Source organism: Pholcus phalangioides, unplaced genomic scaffold, assembly GCF_987345545.1.
Source record: "Pholcus phalangioides strain wild (caught in Gottingen) unplaced genomic scaffold, Ppha-v1.0 ptg000013l_1, whole genome shotgun sequence".
Taxonomy (NCBI): Eukaryota; Metazoa; Arthropoda; class Arachnida; order Araneae; family Pholcidae; genus Pholcus; species Pholcus phalangioides.
The window spans coordinates 19455348-19480244 of NW_028301606.1; the positions used below are offsets into that span (position 1 = coordinate 19455348).

A 24897-nucleotide genomic window follows, 5' to 3' on the forward strand; every position below is an offset into this window, starting at 1 on the left:
CTGAAAGTGTTAAATGTGAGTTCGTTATTTCGAGGTACGATCGGGGTGCTTGTTAAATAGGAGTTCGTTTTATCAATTTATCAAACAGGAGTTATTTTGGAGCCATTCGGAAAAATTCGTTAAATCAGAATTCATTATGTACGGTTCAGACTCCAGCTCACAAAAAAGAACGGTCATCTAAATAATAAACTCTTATCACACGGCAACGGGACCGATGAATAATACAATATTTTATCTATACGAAATGGTGATTATGCATAATAATCGATGCTCTTAATCACCGATTTATCGCATTTACCATAACATATTATTGCATCCATATAGCGTTAGGAATTGATATAAAAACGTGAATATCACAACCAATTAATTTCCATCACAATAGGTTGATAATTAATTAAAAATCGTTTTGTGTTCTCACAAAAGAGTTTTTGTTTTTGGGGAATAAAACAAAAATTTAGTCCACATCTTTGTCAATGCAAGGTGCTGCACAAAAGTAAATCAAAGGTGATTGAGCCCGAGACTTTCTGCAACCTCTTCTGTGTTCGAAACGCTCGTAAAGCTTCAGCCGGTGATTTGTTAGCTGATGTAAAACAACTTCGCCAATAGTATAAATAATAGTGGAGTATTTTATCCAACAATGGTCAACATCATAATTAAAACCTTATGTGAGTGCCAGTAACAGGAAAATTCAATAATGATCTCTTAATCGTACGCCCTGCACTTTATAGGACACTGATTAGCATATTTTCAGCGATTCGCTTTCGTGCAGCACCCTCCATCGACAAAAATTTAAAGTAAATTTTCTTCTTTTTTTCTTGTGCTAAAAATATCCCCATTCGAGAGAAAATATGTGTGTACTAGAGTACATAATCACATATATATATATACGTACTTTTTTTTGTATATAGTTAATCATTCATTAGTTCTTTCATCTTTCAAGACAATGTTTAAGACAGTCTCATGAACGATGACATCAAATATGTGACAAACTAGGGGATGAGGCAATTTTCCACAACAAAATGTTATTTTATTTTCTTCTTTTTTTTCCCTTCAAATATTATCATTTTATGCCAATGTAGTAATACTGTGTTGCTCCAAGATGAAGGAGAGCGCCGAGCTCTTTCTTTAGAGCTTGGTGCTCTGTATAACGTTCCACGGTCACTTCATATCGAATTTCTTTCTGTTTTTCTGTCATTCTTCGTTCCATTTTGAACCAGACCAGTTTTTTCTGAACAAATAATACATCTGACATAAAACGTTGGCCATGAAAGGTTTCTCTCCATTAGGAAACATTATATACTTCTTTTTTTCAATGAACCTTTTTCATAGTTCTGAGTTTTTCGTGAAAATTGCTTCTATTTTGGAATGGCGTTCTGCTACTAGATCGTACACATGCACCTCGTCCACATTCTTTTGCGAAATTTCTAACGAATTGGTACATGTTGGAATGTGCGTGTACGAGTTGTGAACCTGACGTGAAGTTTATTTTGTGTAATTCTTATGTGTAGTGCCGCTATCTGCCAGCAGTTTTTTCAACTGTGAGTGAAGTATAATGATTGAGTAATTGTGTAGTTGCAGGCTTGTTGCTCTCAGGGGAGATCAACAGTTTAACGGGGAGATCGAAGTTAGGAACCACAGAAAACCAACTTCAGCCAACCAGCACTGTGGTGACGGTGGGGTTCGAACCTGGTTTTTCGCGATGCGAGTCCGTCACTATCACCACCACAGCGGAAGAGAATTAGGTTCACGGCACATAAATGCACAGCTTTCCAGCTTCGCCCAGTCATCTTCGACCACCTGTTAAAACCTCTTCATTGAGAAAGAGCGGCGTGCCATGATCTGGTTAAGAGGGAGGAGGATGCTGTTCTTGAGGTATATATGGCATAAATATTTTTATGGGTGTTTTTTTACTATAGCCACATCATCGGGCATTTCACCTGTTACAGTGGAAATTGAATTTTCATTTGTATTTAATATTGAAAAGAAAGTATTGAATATACAGGAATTATGGGTTCATTTTTATAATAACCCAAGTTATATTACCTTTCTCCTTCTTCGAACAAAATACACTGATTACTCAGAAGATCGTAGGTTTGATTTCCCGCTTCTACTGTTACTGAACCTTCCTACGATATGTCAAGGAAAATAATAGCGTTATAATAACAATAATAACACGTATGTAAATGTTTTTATAAGCATTTCAATCTTTAGACATATTTGTTAAACATTTACGAAAACACTCAAGATATAATGCAATTTTGATATACATTTCCAGATGATTGTGATAAAGATAGATTAGTATTATCCTAAAGAAAAGTCAGGATAACAATGGATGTAAAATTTGTTCCCGGGAACAAGATATCCAAATGTCCTCCCAAAATCACTTATAATTTGATGGCTGAGTGTTAATATCGATGTTTTATCCAATAATTGTTTTGGAATCGAGATTAATAATACATACTGTAATGAAAGATATTATTAATGATACTTAATCCTAGAGTAGCCCTTAGGAATGTGCGACAGGTGCAGTCGCACCGGACCTTACTGTTTAAGGAGGCCCGCACCCCGATTTTCATCAATTCTTTGACTTTTTCCTCTCATTAATTCCCAATTTTCATTGATTTAAAAATTTCTATCTTGCATTAATTCAAAATTTTCCTCAATTTTGGAATTTTTTTTAATTATTTTCAATTTCTGACAATTCTGGGATTTTTTTTCTCATCCATTCTCTAGAATTTATTTATTTCATTAATTCAGAATTTTTTCTTTTATTAATTATGAATTTTCATATGCTAATAGATATTTTTCGGCATTAATGTATATTCTGCAATATTGCATGAATCTTCGTACGCTGATTCTACATCCTCAAAAAAATATATTAAATCAGGACTAAAAGGAGCCTCAAGATTATTTTCCGCACCGGTCCCTGATACGGGCGGCCCTGTGCATACCTGATTTATTATGTGTCTACATATATCCACAGTATATATACATATATATATATATAATATAAATATATATATATATATTATATATTATATATATATATATATATATATATTACAGTATACAGTCAAACCTCGTTAATGAGCCACTCTTGGGAGAGCAAAAATGTGACTTTGTAAGCGGTGTGACTCGTTAAACGGAGCAATCCATAGTTGTGCTAATTCCTGCCTGAGGACAACTGGGACTTCCAAAAAGTGACCCGTTAAGCGGAGTGACGTGCGGATGATCTTGTTAGTGCGTCATCCGGTTAACACGTCACTCCGCTTAACGGGTAATTTTTTGGAAGGGTGATTAAAAACTCAACTCACAAACTTTTAGGGGAGATAGAAAACACAAAAACAAAACAGAATCCCATAGGAATTTATGACCGGAAGCCCCACCCTGATCAGCTGGAGGATAAACGAAGATGCAGAAATGACAAGCCAACAATGGGTGGAAAACTCTTTATTTAGCGATACTTTACTCGAGGGCAGCACGTGTACGCGTTAAGTTTCACAACAAGTGCTCAAAGTTCTTACCATCCACAGTTACGCACACACAAATAATGATAATAATAAATTGTGACACATTCCTATGTGATTCTGTTTTGGGTTTGTGTTTTCTACCTCCCCTAAAAGTTAGTACATTGAGTTTTGAATCACTCCGTATAGCTCACATATTGTAAAAGCCTAAAGTATTTTCCACCATAATTTTTTTTCTTTTCGAAATTCCCTGAATCGATTTCAGAAAAATCGCTGAAGATTACATGGCCATATTACCTTCAAATAACTTATCTTTATAATCCACGACTCTAGAAAGAATTTTTAGTGTTTAGAGATTGAATCTGATTGTTTTAGAATACGTAATGCCATTCCAATAAGGATTGGATAACGCCGAAGTGGAAATGTGATATGATCGTTGATATATCAACAGCAAAGAAATTAATAGCGAGTATCTCCCTGCAATTTTACGTACCAAGAGTGAGGTTTTGAGATGAATATCTAATCACTTAAAATGACAGAACGATGCACGTAAATGGAGAAAAAAAACAAACCTATAAATCCCTAGTGCTGCATCTTTTTATTTACGCAAAACAAACAAGAATTCCCGTTGAAAGAAGAACTAATTTCACAGAAATTTGCAAAAACGCTCAACAAGTACAAAAGGAAAAAAATGTATGGTATTCATTCACGTCACAACGGGAACATAAATTAACAAATAGCATAAACAAATCCATACTAGAATAGAAATCCAACCAAAAAATTCACTTACCATTTGCCACAGGAATGTTTCCGGCTTATCGGAGTCTTCGCAGTGATCTCCGTTACTAAGAATATATACCTAGAACAACGAAGAGAAGATGTTACACTAGATCCTAGAGATCATTAAGAATGAAGGCGATGTGCCGGACGTTAATTAGCGTACAACTAGTATAATAATACCATTAAAGCATTTCCGTCATTCATAAACAATGTGAGAAAAGAGGTAGTGCGTAGCCTTGTCAAACAATAGTGTCCCCGTAGACTTATCGCGTTGACAAATAATGCTGTTGTTCCCTGAGGCAAAATCACTTATAAGATCGCTAATTAATTACTAGGAATCTAGAGATACTCGAGTGATCTGGATTCTTGGTGTTATGTTGGCACAGCACAAAGTCAAATACCGTATTAGATGTGCAAAAGCCATTCAGGCGAATACTGAGTATTTTCTAGGAGAAATCTATACGCAATGTTGCTTGAAATTAGTGCACGTTTATTCAATTTCTCAATTCAACCGAACAAATGACTTGAACTTGACTTTAAAAAGAAGAAGCGTGTAGTTTCGAGTGTCCGGAGAATCGTTCGATATTCAACTCGTATTATATTCCTTGGATGAAACGGAAAAATTAATAAGCGCTATAAATTTCCATTCATAATTATACAGGGTTTAGGAGAAAATCCCGGACACATTTTGAAAATTAAATCAAAAAGTTGACATTAAAAGTGCAGTTTTTGCACAAAAATACTTATCGGCCTTGATTTATTTTGTTTTCTTCTCAATGAATCAAAAAATTAGTTCAAAATTTTACTCACAGATGGCGTTGTAAAAACGAAAAACTCAATATAGCTCATGAATATAGATACGAAAATTTCACCAAAAAAAATTGTTTTTAATCAGCATTGATTTCGCATTTATTCGCAGTAACGAATTTCAAATGACAAATTTCACATTCATTCACAAAAAAAAACACACACACACACACTCGAATACATAAAACATAGCTGAAATAAAACTTTCGCATTTAAAAAAAAAGACCGGCCGTAGTACTGGAAAGTGTTCAAGTACTTAGTTGAAATCAAATTGTATAATAATATATCTCTATTTTAACCTTAAAATAATTTAACCTTATTTAACCTTATTTCTCAAATGCTTTTATAGCATCCTTTCCCGAAATTCCACAAAGTTGCATATACAGTCAAGTACACTTATAATATAACCCGGATATAATATAACCCGGATATAACATAAGCCGTAGATATAACATACGAATGTGGAATTCTTAAAATTTGGCCCATTAACTATATGTTTATATATTTTTACCTTGGCCCATATATTTTTACCTCTGTTATAACACACCCTGCTTAAAGCATACACTGTGGATATAACAAACCCAAAAAATGATGGATTATTTTCTTAACCAAGAAAATAATCCGGATATAACATGCAAAAAACCCTGGAAAAATCACCTAGGGGCTATGTTGTAACCTTATAACCGAACTCGACTGCATTTACACCTAACACAATGTCAGAGGGGAAAGAAGTGACGCAAGCACACTCACAAGTACTGACCAAAATTACGACTTTTTCACTTGAAAAAGTGTAAATTACCTAGATTTCGCTAAAAAATAGTAAAAATAAAATTTCAGCATTTATTCGTTAAAACTGGCAAATTTCGCATTTATTTCGTAAATACAAAATTTACGTATCCCTATTCATCAAGTACAACAGTGTTTCTCAACCTACGGTCCGCGAACCAGAAGTGGTCCGTGACGATGGCTCAAGTGGTTCGCAGGAAGACTTGATTATTTCAATTCTAATTAAATGAAAAATGTTTTCATTGATAATAGTAATATTTTTATGGGTTCAATATAAATTACATCTTCATACTTAGGGTGACCATATCTAATCGAAGAAAATACTGGAAATCGCAATTTTTAATGAAAAGTAGATTATAATATATAAAAAATCAATTTATGACAAATTTGTTAAAATTGCTGAAGAGTCGATCTGAGATTGTGTGAGACTATTATTACTATTTTGATTATTATTAATTGCTACTATTAATATCAAGAAATATCATTACTTATCAACTATTTCTTGGATTTAACACGTATTTCTTAACTTATATATATTGCGTAAATTCTTTAAATGGATTTGATACCAATTTAATACCATTGAATTTACTTTTTCAATGAATTTAATAAATTATAAAAGAAAAATTTCTGGAATCATTGAGAAAACAAAAAGTCCTGTAAAATATATTAGTCATATGGTCAAGGTTCAGCAGCGGTTATGTATGTGTATGAGACTTTCTTTCAAATCTACTACCTTTCAAATCTGTTGTATTTTCTAAGTTAGAATATACAGATTGGACAAAAAGTCCGTAGAAAATTTAAAAACTCATAAAAACCGGAAAAGTAGCCGAAATGACAACGGTTTACAGGATTAGCATCACTAGGTCACAAGAATTTTTTTAAGATGGGGCAAAAAATAACTCAAAAAACAGCCGATAGGTACCACTGACGTACAGGTAGTTGACTGATAGGTAGTTGCTGAAGTAAAAAAAATAGATACGCAAATAAGTAACAGAATGCCTCCAAATCGTTTATTACAGCAGTATGTGTTCCATAATACATTGCAGGCGAGTCACAAATCAAGCAACGGCAGAGTGCAGCAGGTGCACATACAAAGTTTACAACGGCGAACTGGTTGTGAGGTGGCTATTAGGAGCGCAGGTTCTTATAACCGTCATTTGCATATTTCCACCGAAATCACTCGTACCAGCGCCGCCTATCGATGTTTTTTTTTTGGCTTTTTTTTCCTGTCTTAAAAAAAATTCCCGTGACTTAGCGATGCTAACCCTGCAAAATATTTTTTATTTCTGTTATTTTGCCGGTTTTTATTCATTTTTAAAGTTTTTACGGAATTTTTGCTCACCTTGTATTTGAATATAAAAATATATATATATAAATATATATATTCTATAACAACATGCATTTATGGTTTCATAACTTTTTATCTCGTGTTGGTTCCGGAAAACGGGCCCAAATTTTCGCTGCATTGCCGATGGCAACGTTTTTTTTAAAAGACATCGCTTCAACCATAGCTTCCCAACCTTTTTTGTCCCATCGCCCCCTCCCAATGTAATGTAACCCATAGGCTTCTATGTTATTCCCGTAGCTTCTACCGCCTCCCCCCGGAACTTTCCATCGCCCCCAAGGGGGCGTTAACGCCCACGTTGGGAATCACTGGCTTAAACTCATGGCTCAAACTTTTTTACGTAAGGGGTCATTCAAGTATTACGTCAGTGTCGATGGGGGGGGGGGATGTTCCGATTTGCGAGTTTTTATGACTTGAGGGGAGGGAGGTTTGGATGATGCTTACGTCATCAACCATCCTTTATAAAAATATGAAGTATTCTTAATGGTATCCTGAACTGTGGTTTGTGGGCACCTGAACAAACAATCTCCCTATTGATAAGTCTCCTAGAGAGCCACTTCAGTGATCTCTAAATGTTTCGTGGATCCTTCAAGTGATCTAGAAATGGGTTTGGGCCGCTTATGTACTCTCGAACTGTGCCACGCCATCATTCAAGTGATCCGCAATTATACCACGGATCACTTAAGAAATCTGGGAATATGCCGTGGGTAACTTGAGTGATGTAGAGCCGCACTGGGAGTCGCTTAAGTGCTCTAAAGCTGCGCCAACTGTCACTCAGGGGATTTATAAATGTGCCACGGATCATTTAGGTGTTCTAGAACTGTGCCGCGGGTCATCTAAGTGATCTGTAAATGTGACGCTTAGTTCATTTTTATAAAATTAGGTTTGAGGGGGTAGGCCACATTTAGTCCACGGGCCAAGGATTTGTCATTACATGGCTTACAGGGTGAGTCACAATAAATTTCTTCGAAAGAAATTTTGAGTTCTTAGCCTCCGAATAGCATTGAAATTAACAGAAATTGATTATCGTAACACATATAAAGGTATTTTCTTTCACAATTTTGATTTTTAAAAAAAATTTGCATTAAAAAATTATGTTTTGATCGTTTGGGGGGAGGCAGGATCCCCCATGTCCCGCCCCCCGCGTACAGTCTCTGATCCCACACCAATATGTGATAGGAGGTGGGGGGGCAGACATGACGAGATTTTGCTGCCGGGGGGAGGGGGGTCAAAAATGGCTGAAAAATTGCTGACGTAATACTTGAACCGCCCTTAAATGTTGCGTTGATTGAGCATTATTTTTGTATTGCAAGGTAATACAGATAATGTTTTCAATACAGTGCAATACTTTACTAATTGCAAATAGTACATCTACTCACTGCCGGAACTGGGGAAGGCAGAGAAGACGATTGCCCTGGGAGGAAAAATTTAGGGAAATGGCAAGTTTTAGGGGGAAACAAAGAACATCATTATATAAAATTGTCGAATTTTAAGTTGGTTGGGGCGGCAAAACCATGTGTGCCCTGTTATGGCCATGCATGTACTTGACTACATATCATCACCGATAGATGGCGGTATATTTTTTGAAATCTGCGTGTGCCGCCCCCCCCCCTCCACTTCGCAAAATATCCGACCACGAGCCGCCACTCACACAAGCAAAATCGTGACACTAAAACAATATCATTTTGTGCACTTATGATAAGCGAAGTGGTAAAAACAAGCCACTTTTAATCAATTCTACAGACAATCGCCATAGTGGTGGCCGGGCTGAAGTTGATTTTCTGTGATTCCCAACTTCGAATCGCAAATGCGAGCCAATCTCCCAGTTAAAACTCTCGCCACAGACAGCAACAGGCCTACATACGGTCCAAATATTGAATCATTATACTTCAATCAATTCACTTCTGAAATATAGATGGCAGCAGGGAAAAAGCAGCAGACAGAACACTATGTACGCACTTTGACTTTTAAGTGCACACATTCACACTACCGGCACAACTCATTCAGTAGTAATATGCTTATGTATTTTTTGACGTATGTACCATCAAGGGAGTACAGCAATCAGACTGGCGGCCAAGATTGAGAGAAGTTAACACCCATTTCGGGAACGCTACGATACCTCTCTGAAATGAGAAGCGGGATGTGTCCAGTCTTAAAAGGTCAAAGTTAATTGTCTATGGCGATAAACCGGAGTTGTGCTCGATTTGAAAGAAAGAACGACTGTCTCAGTTATTGCTGTGGTGGTCGAGTGGTCATAGTGACAGACGCGCATCACGAGGATCTGGGTTCGAATCCCACCTTCACCACAGTGGTGGTTTGTTGAAGTTGCTTTTCTGCGGTTTCAACCGCAAGGCACGTATGAGAGCCGATTTTCCCCGTTAAAAGTCTCATCACAGCAAGCTTCAGGCCTCTGTGGTGAGATTGAATAATTGTACACAACGGTACAGTTATTCAATCATTACACTTCACTCACAGTTTGAAAACTAGATGGCAGCACAACTCCGGTCACATTACACATAAACAAACTTCACATTAGGTTCCGAACACGGACACATTCCCAATTCGTTAGAAGTTCCGCAGAAAATTGTGGGCGAGATGCATGTATGGTTCAGTGGTAGTAGTGCAATGTCTCAGTTTCTCAAATCGACTCAGTGTGCTTAAAATATCGATGAAAAATTATCAAATATCTAAGGGCAATACCCTAATGCATAACCCTAATTACCTCCTAACCACTCTGCCTCAATTAAGAGATGTTATCAGATGGTCGAAAATGACCTGGGCCATGCTGGAAAGTGTGCGTGAAAGTGTTGTGAACCAAACATAAAGTTTGTTTCTGTGTAATGCTTGTTTTGGTGCTGCCATCAATTTTTCTAACTGTGAGTGAAGTGTAATGATGGGGGGGGGGGAGTATTTGTACCGTTGTGGGCTGTTGATCTCTGAGGCGACACTTCGAGCCCGGGTCGCATATTCCGCAAATTCACCACTATTCCACGATGACACGATTGTTTTCAGTGATAAGCCCTATTCAGCCAGCCAATCACGTTGCTTCTTGGGATGAGGTAACTCCCACTATCGTAATATCGTACAACCAGTTGCGCTTTCAGTCACGAGGCTTCGTTATTAAAATTATAACTTCGATTAAGACGCTGTATGCCATACAAAATCATTGTTTATTGCAATTCGCGTAACAGAAAAATGAAAATTCCGCGGTTAACGGCAGCGAGTAATGAAGATAGTAATACATTTCGAGAATGGGGCCAAATTTTTACACTTCACTAAAATCATGTGTTTTTTGTAGTAAGAGGCCATTCAAGTATTACGTAAGCAGATTTTTAGCCATTTTTGACCCCCTTCCCCCCTTGTCAGCAAAATTTCGTCATCAGCTTAGAATATTTGATATCTTCAAAAAGGGTGGTTGATGACGTAAGCAACCTTCAAACCCCCTCCCCCCTTGTCATCAAAAGTCAGCAAATCCGAAACCCCCTCCCCCTCGATGCTGACGTAACACTTGAATGATTCCTAAATAGTCGTAGACCCCTGATCGGACAACTGAATTCGTGTAGGTGTTAGTGTAATCAGACCGTGAGCCTGCGCTCGAATCCAGCTCGTTGCAGAGAGAGAGAGAGAGAGTTATCCATTTTCTTTTTTGTTTTTCCACTACTCGTCCGAAAAAGTGATTTATAAATCTTTTCATTTTTGATCACTGATACAACATATTTTAATAAATTTTACCGACTCTTAAAATTTTAGTATATAATAAATCAATTAAATATTATAACAAAAACATGTATAAAAAATTATTAAGACCAATAATAATGCTCTAAAAAATGCAATTCGTTTCAGTATCTCTTTGAGGTTCTGATAATTAAATAGATGTTTAAATATTTTTTAGCTGTTCACGATTATTGACATGCACGATATATTTTTCATTCCATAATTTATCCGTTTATTTTTAGTCGATTTGCTGTGGTGGTCGAGTGGTTATAGTGACGGACTCGCGATGCGAGGATCCGGGTTCGAACCCCACAGTGGTGGTCGGCTGAAATTGGTTTTCTGTGGTTCCCAACTTCAAGGCGCAAATGCGAGCCGATCTCCCCATTAAAAAGTCTCGCCACAGACAGAGAGCAACAGTCCTACAACAATAAATCATTCAATCATAACACTTCACTCATAGTTAGAAAAACTGGTGGCAGATGGCAGCACTACACATAACAAACATTACAGAGAAACAAAAAAAAACTTCACGTCAGGTTTCACTACACGCACACGCACATTCCCGCATGTACCGATTCGTCGGGGGTTCCGCGGGGTGGGAGGGGTGTGGGCGGGGTGTAGCAGTAGTAGGTAGGGGTCGGGGATCCATGATGTTCTTAAGTCAGCCACCTCGTTGGGCAATTTGCCTGTTGTGGCGTTGTATTTGTATTTGATAGAGGAAAATGCATTGATAGATTGGAGAAATGTTTTATCAAAATTTGCAAAGATTTTTCTATTATATTATCAGAAATTTGAAACCGTGATCCGTCTTTAACTGTTTGAATGTTTCAGTGTATAAATTTCGTGGTTTAAAAAATGAAATCGTTCATATTGCATTGAAAATAGCGTGATTGCATTTTTAAAACGTCTTTCGGAACAGCGGTGGAAATATCTATCTTGTTTGCACCGCTGTTCCGCGGTCAAATACGAAAATGAATATATCGTAAAGTTGCGCAAATTACCGTAGAGGTGCCAAACAATGTGATTGGCTGTGTGGGAAAAATTACGAAAAAATCGTGTAATCGCGTTGCATTAGTGAAATATGCACCCGAGTCCTCGCGATGTGATCCCGTCATTATGAACACTTGATCACCACAGCGGCTAACCCTAATTACCGAGCATTATACTGAATTTTTTTTAATATGAAATTAAAAACGACAACAAATACACAAACTTACTCTAGAAACAAATTCACTTTCGCAAAATAGCGGTTTCTTGCCTTTACGGTGGAGTTCTTTTCGGTTTTCGATCAGCCATTTGTTCAAAGAGAAAGGAGGATCTAAACTCTTATGGAAATCTTGCTTCACGGGCTTTTCTTCTAAGATCGTGCCTAAGTTACATAGTGCAAACGAATGGTAAAAAAACGAAAAAGAAATTATTCCTCTTTTCTCAAGAAACCACATTTACGAAATTCTTTTTTCAAATTTTATCTTTTTTTTTTTTAGTTACAGAAAGAGAATAATAAAATGTTTCCCTCAAATTTCTGCGAAAAATATTCTTTGAAATAAGATAAAGAAGAAAAAAACTTAGATGAAAAGCTTTTGACGATATTATTCGCCGAATATTCCTATTTCGTATCGTTCGTAGAATATATTCCGATGAATATATTCCCCGTATAAAATAAATATTTTCAATTTTGTACGAATCCAAAATGTTACGTTCGGTACAGTAAGAATAAAATACACAACTAGACTTGAAGAAACATTTTAGGGTCATAAATAATATATATATACTGTACATGTAACTATATATTGTATATCTCATCTATTCAGGGTTTCTTATGAATTTCTTTGTTTTGTTTTTCTAACACAGTGAACCTCGTTTATACGTCGCTCAGTTATGCGACTTTTACGTTTACACGGCTCTTCGCTTCGGTCGCAATTGGTTTCTATACATTTTAATGTTAAAATAATTCATTTATTCGACGTAAAATCGCAATTGTTTGACGTTTTCACTTCTACTATTATTGAAAAAACCGTCATTTATGTTCATCAAATATACACAACTTTTTTATGCAGTGAAAACGCGTTTGCTAGGATAACTTAAATAATACATTCTTCCTGTATATTGTCACACCAAAAGCTTTAAATTCGAAGGCGATTGCTGACGTATATAAAAATGGTGAGTGGGCTGACTGATGGTCATTTAAATTGAGCACTCAAGTGATTTGTTTATTGCTTGTTTCTGAGAAGACGTGGATGCGGCGAGCCCCAAAGCAACGTTTCAATTTGTTTGAAAGATAGCCATGTGTTCTTTCACAACGGTGGTCGGCTGTATTTGGTTTTCTGTGATCGACTGCGACGTACGAATGCGTGCCGATCTTCCCGTTAAAAATTCTCGCCGCAGAGATCAACAGGCCTACAACGATACAATTATTCAATCATTGCACTTCACTCATAGTTAGGAAAATTAATGGCAGGTCAGCGTTATACACAACAAGCATTACACAGAAACTAAATCCACATAGATCAACACCACTTATGGAAGAAGGCCTCCACACAAAGTTCGTGACGTCACTGAACATGGTCATTTCACCTATTCCCATCGAATATAGCAAGCAGACGTATGCGATATCTTCACCTTTCTTTGAAGTGCATCCTATGACTGTAGGTGAAATGACCTTCTTAAATGGCATCACAAGCTTCGTGCGGAGGCCGTCTTCTATAGGTGGTGTTACATAGGTTCACAACACATACACGCACAACCAACATGTACCAATTCCTAAGAAGTTCCGCAGAAGAATGTGGGCAAGGTGCATGTGTGGTTTAGTAGTAGTATTAGCCATATGATGTTTCAGAATTTTTATTTTCTCCTAATGTTTTCAGCGTTATCTTCAGAGGGTAAAAGAGTCCACACACGCGCACGCACACATACTGTAAGCATTTGGAGGGTACAGGTCTGCTGATAAGATACACGGTACACATATACACAGTAAGTTATTTTTCTATCATTTCCTTTATAATTTTCTTTTTTACTTTCGTTGTGGTGCTTTGCTTGCTGGCTGTGTCGAAATTGGCGTGTCGTAATGTCAAGGAAAACACTTTCTCTAAAAAAATGGAAATTTTGGAGGAATTTTACATTAATAACGAAAGTTGAACGTGCAAAACACTTGAAAATATCCCCAGCTCACATTCGCACCTGGAAGCTGGATCATCTACTGTCAAAAAAAAATAAATGGGAGTATTTGGAAAAATAAATTTTCCCCAAATCGAGAAGATTATGTTGAAATTTTTTCACCCAATGTCGTGTCTCAAATGTGCCGCTAAATTTCATTTCTTCAAGTGATTTGAAATGCGATTTCCCCCCCCCCCCCGTTCAAGTATGATTTAAATGATATTTTTTCTTCGAGATGCGATAAAACATATTGAATTTTATAATATTTTGTGTCTGTGGGGGAGAGAATTCGTGTTAGTTTTTAAAAGTGTCAGTTTTAAAAAAATAACTATAACATATTTGTATGACATTTTGACTCGGCGTCTTGAATGTCGTACAAACGAGGTTCCACCGTAATTGGAAAAAGTCAAATTGTTATAATATAAGGAAATTATTCGTTAGTTTCTCCACTTAACGATAAAGAAAAGTCAGACTTGTTTGTCACAAATTATTTGCATAATTGAGATTTGAAAATATGAGAAAAAATGACAAGATTCTTAGAAAGAATTACAGAGATCTCGCTGATTATATATTTTAACTTCCCTTGAAAAAAAATTTGTCAATATTAGTTTCGTTTGCGAAAATGTATTTAAATGAGGCGAAATTATAAATCCATGATAGATTCCATTTCTTTGCACTACATATAAAATATGTATTTCTTGCAGAACTAACTATGCAAGTTGATTATTTGTTATTTCTTGCAGTTTCTTTAAATTATACCTTATGGTAATGCAGAATGGACGGAAAGTTTTGGACACATTTCAGAAAAAATCATTCAATAACAATAAAAAAAAGAGTGCAATTTGTGTGTGCACCAAAATATGTATCGAAGAGTTGAGATGTTTTTTTTTTTGTTTTGAATTAAAAAGTACAATATATATCATTCACAGATGGCGCTGTATCACGAAAAACGAAATAACACATAAAATGCGACAAATACTGTGTATAATAATTGTTTATTACGATTTGCATTAAATAAAGCAACCATTTCGATATGATCATCTCTCTACCTGTTTCAGTACGAGCATCTGTTTTACCCATTTAGATGTAGCCCGAGCTAGAACGGGTGCTGAAATTGAAATGTGGTAGTTTTATTAACGCAAATCATAATAAACATCAACTATGCACTGTTTGTGTCGCATTTTACGTGTTATATCGTGTTTTGACTCGGCCTCTTGAAAGTCGCATAAACGAGGTTCCACTGCACAACATATATAGATGTATATGTTGTAGTATTACATGTTATTTTTAACCACTTTAATATACCGCACACTGGGGAAAACAAATTCAACTGACAGTGCGATAAATCGATTCTTCCAGTAAATAAACTTAAGTGCTGCAATATAAAAATACATTTACGTAATACTACTGTAAACTTCAATAAAAGTACATACGTGCTGCAATGTAATAGCAGCTTATGCGATGTGTAATTCTCATCGTAATATACCTACCTGGTAATGGTTTGCCAGTTTTATGCTGCTCCGATGAGAAAAACTCCCTGATGATTGGTGGAAGCTGAGTATCCAGGCTATCGCAGTGGAACCATCTTTCGTAGAGAATTTCTGTGCTGTCTTTTATGTAATATCTATGAAAAATGATTATGTGTTTTTATATATAATAGCAAAGTGAATTTAGCAGTTGGTCAGTATAACAAAATGCAAATATTGTAGCGATAATATACGAATTTTTGTCCATGATATATAGTTTCATATCGATGTATTAAATGATGAAATGCATTTTTTTTTTCATTTTCAGATTTTATTTTTATATGAAGGAACTGGCGTATTTTATGGTTTTTGATATGAATATGAATTATGTTATCGAGTGAAATTACCGTAATAAAGGCATCGTTATTTATGGGTTAGCTTTAACCCTCTGAATGCTCCCATCATCCACAGATGATCATCGTAGTAGCCTGCTCTGCTCAATCATCCTGTGATGATCTAGAATTTTTTTCTCTTTTTTTTTCACATGAAGTTCTTAAAATGACGTATAGGCGGCGTACGCAAACACGTCCTAGTTTTGTTTTGTTTTTTATTTTTTTTTTACTTCTCAATTTTCCAATCTACATTGTAGAATAGTGGCAGAGTGCCTACCTGCCACCGATCGCTACTTTTTGATTGAGTTATGCAGTGAAACCAGCGAGACAGAACGTCAAGTGACAGAAATAACATTTTAGAATGTCAGTTTTGTAAAGGTGCCTGAGTGTCATGGTGGTAAGATACTCGTCTACCATCGTGAAGGTTGTTGTCAGGGTCCCGGGTTCGAATCCAAGGGAGGATATAGATAAGATATTTTCCCTAACGAACTCGAGGCAACCACCGATAGACAGCGCCTTCACTTCCAACCCATCTCACTAATGGCAGTAAATTGCAATATAGCGATATGGCCAGAGTCGGTGTAGTAGTTTTATAAAGCATTAATGAATGAACGAGAGAGAGAGAGAACTATTTTTCATTCCATTTCATAACTATGTCCGTCTTAGGCCGGAATTACATTACAAAATTTTTATTAAAGTTCTTTTACATAACTTAAAAAATGCAATCACAATATTGGTATCGGTTACATTCGAGTGTATGTATCCAATAAGCTTAGTGGTTGTGTTTTTGTTTCAAGCTTTGTAAAAGACATTTTATCTAACTTTTATAGTGTAATAATCTCTGCCTTAGATAGGTACCACTGTATTTGCAACGTATGAGTCTGAGTACCATTTACGTTTCACAACAGACAACTGAAAAAAAATGAATATTGCTTTGCTCTGTCATTTTGAGAAAAGGGGTCATTCAAGTATTACGTCAGCATCGAAAGGAGGGAAGGAAGGGGGTTTCGGGTTTTCTGACTTTTGATGACAGGGAAAGGGAGTCGATCGAATGATTCTTATGCCATCAACCAACCTTTATAATAATATGATACATTATTAATGGCATCTTTCACGGTGTGCCAAAAACAAGAAAAACCTTTCTTTAGTTTGTGGACACCTGAACTAACATTCACCCTATTGATAAGTCCTCTATAGAGCCATGTTAGTGATCCTTGGATCTTTCAAGTGGTGTGGAAATGTGTCACGGGCCGCTTAAGTACGCTGGAATTGTGCCGCGCGTCACTCAAGCTATCCGTAATTATGCCTCGGATCACTTAAGTAATCTGGGAATGTACCGTGGGTGACTTTAGTGATGTAGAATTGCACTACGGGCCACTTGAGTGCTCTAAAACTGTGCCACATGTCACTCAAGAGATTTCTTTGTGTCGCGGACCGCTTAAGTATTCTGGAACTGTGCCGCGGGTCATTCAAGGGATCTGTAAATGCTTCGCGGGGGATAATATGTCACCAAATGGATCTGTGAATGTGCCTCGGGCTTACTCGAGTGATCTAACATAGCAATGAAAGTTATGCTTCTTTCGTGTTTCTTTGGTGCTGCCAACTTACTTCCGTATTTTGAACTGAAAATGTGAAATGCCTGAATTTTCATATGTAAGTTGAAGGCCTGTCTGCTCTCCGCGGGGAAAACTTGAATGAGAAACCAGCTCGCGCATCGCTATTCGAAGATGAAAACCCGCAGAAAACCAACTCCAGCCGGCCACCGATCGCTCTACCGCCAACGGGGTTCGAATCCGGAACCCCGCTGGCGGTTGTGATGATGTACGCTAGTAACACCGCAAAGTGTGAGCGTATTTTGAAGTTTATTTTTAAAACATGTAGCTTACATTTCTGCTAATGTTTATGAATATTTTTTCTTTAATTTCTCCTCTGATGAATCTCCTCCATTGATGCTAGTTGAATATATCCTTTATACGGTTCATATACCAAAATAAGTTTCAGAAATTACTTTTACCATATATCAGTCAGATTTTATTCTATATTCCATTTTGATCAGTATATTCAAAGTGAAGAGAAGTCAAAAAAAAAAAAAATTCGGAACTTCTCAGAATTTGCTACGTATCTAATTTATTGCGTGTAAACAAATGTAGGCAATTTAAAAGCCTAATCTAGTCAACATTAGATAATAACACAGAATAACTGAATAATTATTATGTCTTGCATACAGGACAGGTTTTTCACGGGCATCTTCTATTGTAAATTTAGTGTGCAAAGGAGAAAAATACCGGGTTTGCACAAATGAATGACACGATTTTGAAACTTTGAAAACTATTACACATAATATAAATTTGTGACACATAAAACTAAAGAAAATCATTCAAAGTTATTTTTAACGCAGCTCAATAGATGGCGGCACTTCCGTAGAACTCTGTGTCTGAAATTAAAAATAGTAGCAATTAGAGGGAAAAAGGTTTTGTGTATATGCAAGGGGTTTTTTTTGCTATTTCTGCGCAGCGTGCAGTAACTGGAGAAAAAAAGAATTTTTCAGTCGATTTCAATCACTTTGAAGTACAGCCATCTATTAGCAATGTTGAAAAAAACAGCGAATATTTTCTTTATTTTTATGCATCCGAGATTATATTACGTGTAATAGTTTTGTAAATAGTATAGTTTTTTAAAATCGTGTCATTTATTTGTTGAAACCCTGTGAATAAAATGAAATTTGGGAGGATTCATCCTAGGCTCTATGAGAACCATAGTAATAATATCTACGAATAAAAAAAAACGTCTCAAAACTTTAGAAATTCACTTTTCCTTCGTTTTACAAAAAACACCACAGTAAAAAATTCTTCCTGAGAATAAATTCATTTTTCCTCCTCACGTGTGATTAATGGAGACTGTCAATTGCAATAATGTTTTCGTTTTTCAATAAAATTTATTCGTTCCTCAGGATTTTCTACTTAGAAAAAAAATCTCGTTATTAGCTATAATTATCTTTATTAGACGCGATGATACATCAAAACATTTGAAGAATAATGGTGTAAATTTAGAAGCTACGGGTATAACATAGGATCCTATGGGTTAGATTGCGTTGGGATGGGAGAAAAAAATTTCCGAAGGAGGGGGCGATGGGACAAAAAAGGTTGGGAAACTATGCTTTATATTTTCAAAACTATTACACATAATATATGCCTATTTCCCCCTCATCACGGCCAACCCACCCCAAAAACGATAAATTTTGAATTTAATTAGTAAATGTAATATAAAAAATTCATCATAATGCATGCAAACTTTAAAAATGAAAATTATCGTAATTTCTGTGCTATCACTTGACTGCACATGCATCTGGTGAACATTTTTCTTGGGAACTTCTAACTAAGTGGTACATGCAGGAACATAAATTAAAATTTCCCTACTTGTCACGATCACGCTTGGGTGATATTGGTGATAACACGGGCACACTTCCAAATTAAATGAATCTTTTTTATCGAAATTATTATCTCCTTACATTAAAGTTAATTACTGAAGAGTTGTAACGACCCATATAACGTAATAATCACTCATGTATTTTACTCTGATAATGTAATACTAATCTGTACTAAAGTGCACTAAAGTGGTGAAATTTCACATTTTATAATCAAAACAATTTTCTCGTCTTTGATTGAATGGAAAGAGATATGCACAATATTTGAAGAACTATTTATACTTTATTTATTCCAAAAAATAACATACAGTCAAACTCGGCTATAACGAAATCAAAGATTCCGCAAACTTTCGTCGTTAGAGACTAGTTGTCGTTACAACCGAGATCGATATTTTTAATACCTTTTCTAGATGGAAAATACAACGGGATGCAATCACATACTACGCATGAAATTGTTATTTCATTATTATTGGGGAGACCGTATTTGATCGACAAAAGTATGGGGAATTGCGATTTTATTTACGTAACATTGCGGTTCCCGTCAAAAATATTGCGAATTTTCTGTCGGTGATATCGTCAAATACTGTACTGTTTATAAACCTGATTGAAATAACCGTGGGCGAGAAATTCCGTGCGTGCTACAGCAAGTCGGCAGTAAATTAAAATATAATTTCACGGAAAACATGTGAGAGGAATTATTGTAAAGGCCAAAAAATACCGGAAAATATAGAAATGTCCTATATTATACGGTTCATGTCGGTGAACAAATCGAACCATAAAATATGAAATAAATCTTTTTTTTAATGGTATGTATCAATGAAACAACACACAAACATTTCTTAAATGTGATGAGCGATAATTTTGAGAATTTCTTGGGAATACGCTGTACATTATAAACGCAAAAGCGACGGAAAATGTGTCGTTATATCCGTTATAGTGTGTTTGCATTGAGGTTATAAACAATTCATAATCATTATTATTGTCAATATGGCATAGTTTCCGAACCTTTTTTGTCCCCCATCGCCCCCTTCTTAAGAAATTTTTTTTTCTCCCATCGCCTCCCAACGCAATCTAACCTTTAGAAATCCTATGAAGCTACTCGTAGCTTCTACCGCCTCCTGGAACATTCCATCACCCACGTTGGGAATCACTGGTCTGTGGGAATCAGCCCGAACCGCCAATTATTGAACAAAATAATAATCGAAAATTAACCACTTTTTATTTAAAAATACTTTTCTTTTCTAATATAACACCCTTAAAAAAAACCACTCGAAATTTTTACCAGGTTATAGACAACACAGAAGTATTTCTCGGATATCAATTTTTTCAATGAAATTTTCTCAGTAGTTGAAAATTATTTTACTAAAAACACTTGAAAAGATAAAATTATGTTATAGCGTGGAATTTGTGACATGCTCACAAGTAATACAATGGATTATAGGAAAAAATATACGCTTATATTGACTTTTCATTCCAATCTTATTCCCTTTTTTCCATCTCTTTACTCTATGAGCAATAAAAAGAACCCCAAAATATTACCGAAGTCAAAATCTCCTAGGGGAAATGAAAATGTTGTATTTATTCGCTTACGAGTCTCATGTTTCATGTACTACTGTCGCAGAATCGTACGTAATTGCTTTTCCTCTTGTTTCTATCCCTTCAGCCTAAAGCTATCTCTTCTTTTCCGATCAAAGTTATTTGACCCGTCCAGGAAACACAATAAAACATATCTCTAGTGTGACTGTATTACTGGATGCAATTTCAGATGTTTAACGTCAATGTTTTAAAATTAAGGGATGAGAAAATCATGTGACAGGGAAAGTATGTCGTAGAGGAAATAATAGAAGTTACGAAATCTAATAAGAGAGATATGTATAACGATGTTTATAGAAAGTTTAAGTGGGGGGAATAAATTATCTTTTCTGATAATTCGGTATGCTTTTACTGTATTTCAGTATGAGAAATATATGATTGTGACGTTTGGCTATTTCGAGCCTTTTTAAAAGTTATCATTTCAATTCTGTTTACGAGTAACTATTTTGATTTTTTTTTATGACTTAATATTTTGATTCTAATTTTGTGAGACATTAGTTATATACTTTTTCCTGAGTTATTATTTAGATAAATCTTTTCCAATTCTTTTATTTTCTGAGTTACTATCGATTCTTTTTTATGAGTTATTATGAGTTATTATTTGCATTCATTCATAATTTCGATTTATTATTACGATTTCTTTATTATTTCGATTCTTTTTCCATGAATTATTATTTCGATTCTTTTTCCCATGAATTATTATTTCGATTCTTTTTCCATGAATTATTATTTCGATTCTTTTTCCCATGAATTATTATTTCGATTCTTTTTCCATGAATTATTATTTCCATTTATCTATTGCAATTCTTTTATGCGTTATTATTTCAGTTCTTTTATTATGATTTATTACTTCGATTTATTTATTATTTCCATTTTTTTAAATTTATTTTATTTCGATTAATTTATTATGGGATTTTGATTTTATTTTCAACAAGAGGTTATTAACTAACTGTTCAGTGATAACGTTATTCTATTAATAAAATTTCCCCAGAAATCGGAACATAAAAAGAGTGAACGCTAAATATTTCGATACCAAATTTAATGATTAGTTCAACTCCATGGAAACATTCAAATAACTTGGTCAGATTGTTTTTTCATCAGCTAATGAACGCGAAAATCTCGTTTTTAAAGAATTCGGGGTCACTTGCAGTACTCAGAAAATAAAAGTAAGTTACTTATTTCCTGAGAGAAATATTTAATTATTTTTGAAACAATTATTTTCGTTATTGATGCTTGTGGTCTAAAGCAAAAAAAAAAAGGATCACTTTGATATGGTTTCATGAGTGCCCAGAAAGCATCGGAAATGGTACGTTCTCCCAAATAAAAGAAACTGTCGCATACCATTCGTCGTTGGACATCAATAATTTTGCAGCAGATCGTGAATCTTTTATGAATTTCCTTACAGAAACCTTGAATCTTGTGCGAAGTAAGCCCGCACGTGTAAAGCTGAGTTAGAGACAGAGTCATTTCGACAGTTAAATTTTTTCACAAATTGAAACGTGAGAACAGGGTCGCTCTTACCAAACGCATTGCCAGGTACGAATCAAAAGTTTCGGAGCACCAATAACGTTTGGGACCCTCTTCGTCCCGATTTCATATATTTTGTGGAGAGGAGGGGATCAGCGTACATTATTTCAGGATACACAGGAATGCTGAGAAATATCCTTAGAAAAAATGTCAAGCACACAATTTACACCGAAATTGATGAAAATTTAGCACTGAAGATAATTTTATGTTAAAAACAGGAAACAATTTTCACGAAATAAATGAAAATTTTAGAATTGATGTATTGGAAACAATTCAAAGAAATAATTCCAGCACCAATGAAAATTCAGAATTAATGAAAGAAATAATTGAAGAATGTTGAGAGAAATAATTCCAAAATTGTTGAGAAAAATAACTCCAGAATTGTTGAGAGAAATAATTTCAAAATTGTTGAGAGAAATAGTTCGGGAATTGTTGAGAGAAATAGTTCGGGAATTGTTGAGAGAAATAACTCCAGAAGTGATGAAAACTAAGAACTGTTGAGAGAAATAATTAAGGAATTGATGAGAGAAATAATTCCAAAATTGATGAGAGAAATAATTCCAAAATTGATGGGAGAAATAATTCCAAAATAATTCAGAAATAGTACTAGCTCGTATAAAAAGAAAAATGACTCCAATCATGTTGGACATCAATTATTTTTCAGGAGATTATGAACAGGATTATATTTTCTTACAGAGACCCTGAAGCTGGAGCAAATTAACCCTTATATGCGGCACCTATTTTCAGCTGAGTTAGGCATTGAAAAAATTGTTTTGTGACGGATATTTCTATTGAATCAACTAAAAATATAACATTTACTGTGAAAATGTGTTAGTTCTGTTCGAGTCAAAAATTTCTTGCATGTCACACACACGTCACGCATTGGGGGGAAATAGCTTTATCTTCTCAACAATAGTGATGTCAAGGAATTTTTTCGACTGTATCTTCGAATCTCTAAGGACATCCAATAGCAAGCACAAGTCGTTATAATAGAAGTGAGGAACGTGAAATTTCACGCCATGCCGTTGGAAAAGAAATTCTCTTTGTCACAGTAAACGTAATCCTTCCTCTACCGAAAAGAAATGGCGATATCTACGGATTTACGTTCCCGCGATTTTTTTTTTCCTCCGTCTAGCGGAAAATCGTCAAAATTCGATTTGTTCTTCCGAACCTGGAGAAAATTAAAGAAAAAAAACAACATTTTGGTCTTTTTCGTTTTCTTTTCAAATTTCTGTGTATTTTAAAAATCTTCTTGAATTTTTGAAATTCAAAGTAAATGCATATATTTTCTACGTTAGTTATATTTTCTTCCTGATCCATTCGGGGATGAACTGATAGGGGTTCAGGAAATACACGCTGCATTTGCGAAATTTTCCGAAGGGTTCATATCTTAATATCTTTTGTTGTACGTATATGCTGTTATCATGGACGTAGTTTCCATTCCTATTTTATTTTTTGCAGCCTATGGGATATCTCCCACATGTCGTAAATATACAAGAAGCTCATATATACATTCCTGAGGTCTCATAAATATCTTTTTGGAATGTCATTTCTTTTGGTAGATTATTTCATTCCCGACTGAGTATTGTGGATCTGGGAATTATTCATGTTTATATTTCGGGGATTATGCCCCATTACATTATCTTCTTGTCCTCTTAAAGTTTGGCGCTAGTGCGTTTTTAATATTTTCTTAGAGCGAATTTCGACAAAAGAGAAAGAATGTATGAACGAAACCCTTGAAGAATATTAAAATGTCATCAGATTTTGGTCTGATTCGAATTCAGAAAGAAAGTTATTGAATTTTTAGACCGAGTTTGTTGGAAAAAAACTTGGACATCCATTGCTATTATTTCCAGTTTTAACATACTGCTATAGATGTGATTCTATTCTTAAATGCTTCAATTTTTTTCTATCATTCCGTAATCTTTCTGATCTCATTGGTGCATATTGTTTGAACGACTTCCCCCCCCCCCTCCCCGTCGTTTTACACATTCCGGAGCCACCGATAATCCAGAATATTATATTGATCTATTATGCTGTCTTCTAGCAATGTGTTCAATTCAATTTTATGCCGGACCTTTTTCTTGCAATGCCCAGCATCCATCGCTCTATGCTCCTTTGTGCTGTTTGAAGTCTTTATTTATCTCTGCTTGTAACCGGATGAATATTTTACTCTTCAAGAGAAAAGGAATTTGCCTTTTAGAATTTACCGCTGTTTCCATTGAAAATAATTCCATCACGTGGGAAACTGATTAAGTATTCGTAACTGGCAGTATGAAGAAGCACCATTGGTTCGGGCTATTCCACGGCAAATGGATTGTTGCTATAATTGCATCGCAGATCCTTGATAATCATGTTATCCCAGAAATCTGAAATCCATTTCTTATAAGTTCGTTATACGAATTTCACACATCCGTGAGAAAAAAAGGCGTGTTCGTTATGA

General features: G+C 35.4%; 1 protein-coding gene across 3 annotated transcripts in view; it reads right to left on the minus strand.

The window, feature by feature from the left end:
- LOC149078735 (3-hydroxyanthranilate 3,4-dioxygenase-like) overlaps positions 1–24897 on the minus strand; it is an 85533-nt gene that overhangs the window by 4122 nt on the left and 56514 nt on the right. For all 3 annotated transcript variants that reach the window (XM_089240836.1, XM_089240837.1, XM_089240835.1), the window contains 4 exons: positions 15543–15676; positions 12117–12268; positions 4258–4326; positions 2044–2126 (listed from right to left, as the gene is read on the minus strand). In XM_089240836.1, coding sequence (XP_089096962.1) covers positions 2044–2126; positions 4258–4326; positions 12117–12268; positions 15543–15676 — 438 coding nt within the window. The remainder of the gene's footprint in view (positions 1–2043; positions 2127–4257; positions 4327–12116; positions 12269–15542; positions 15677–24897) is intronic.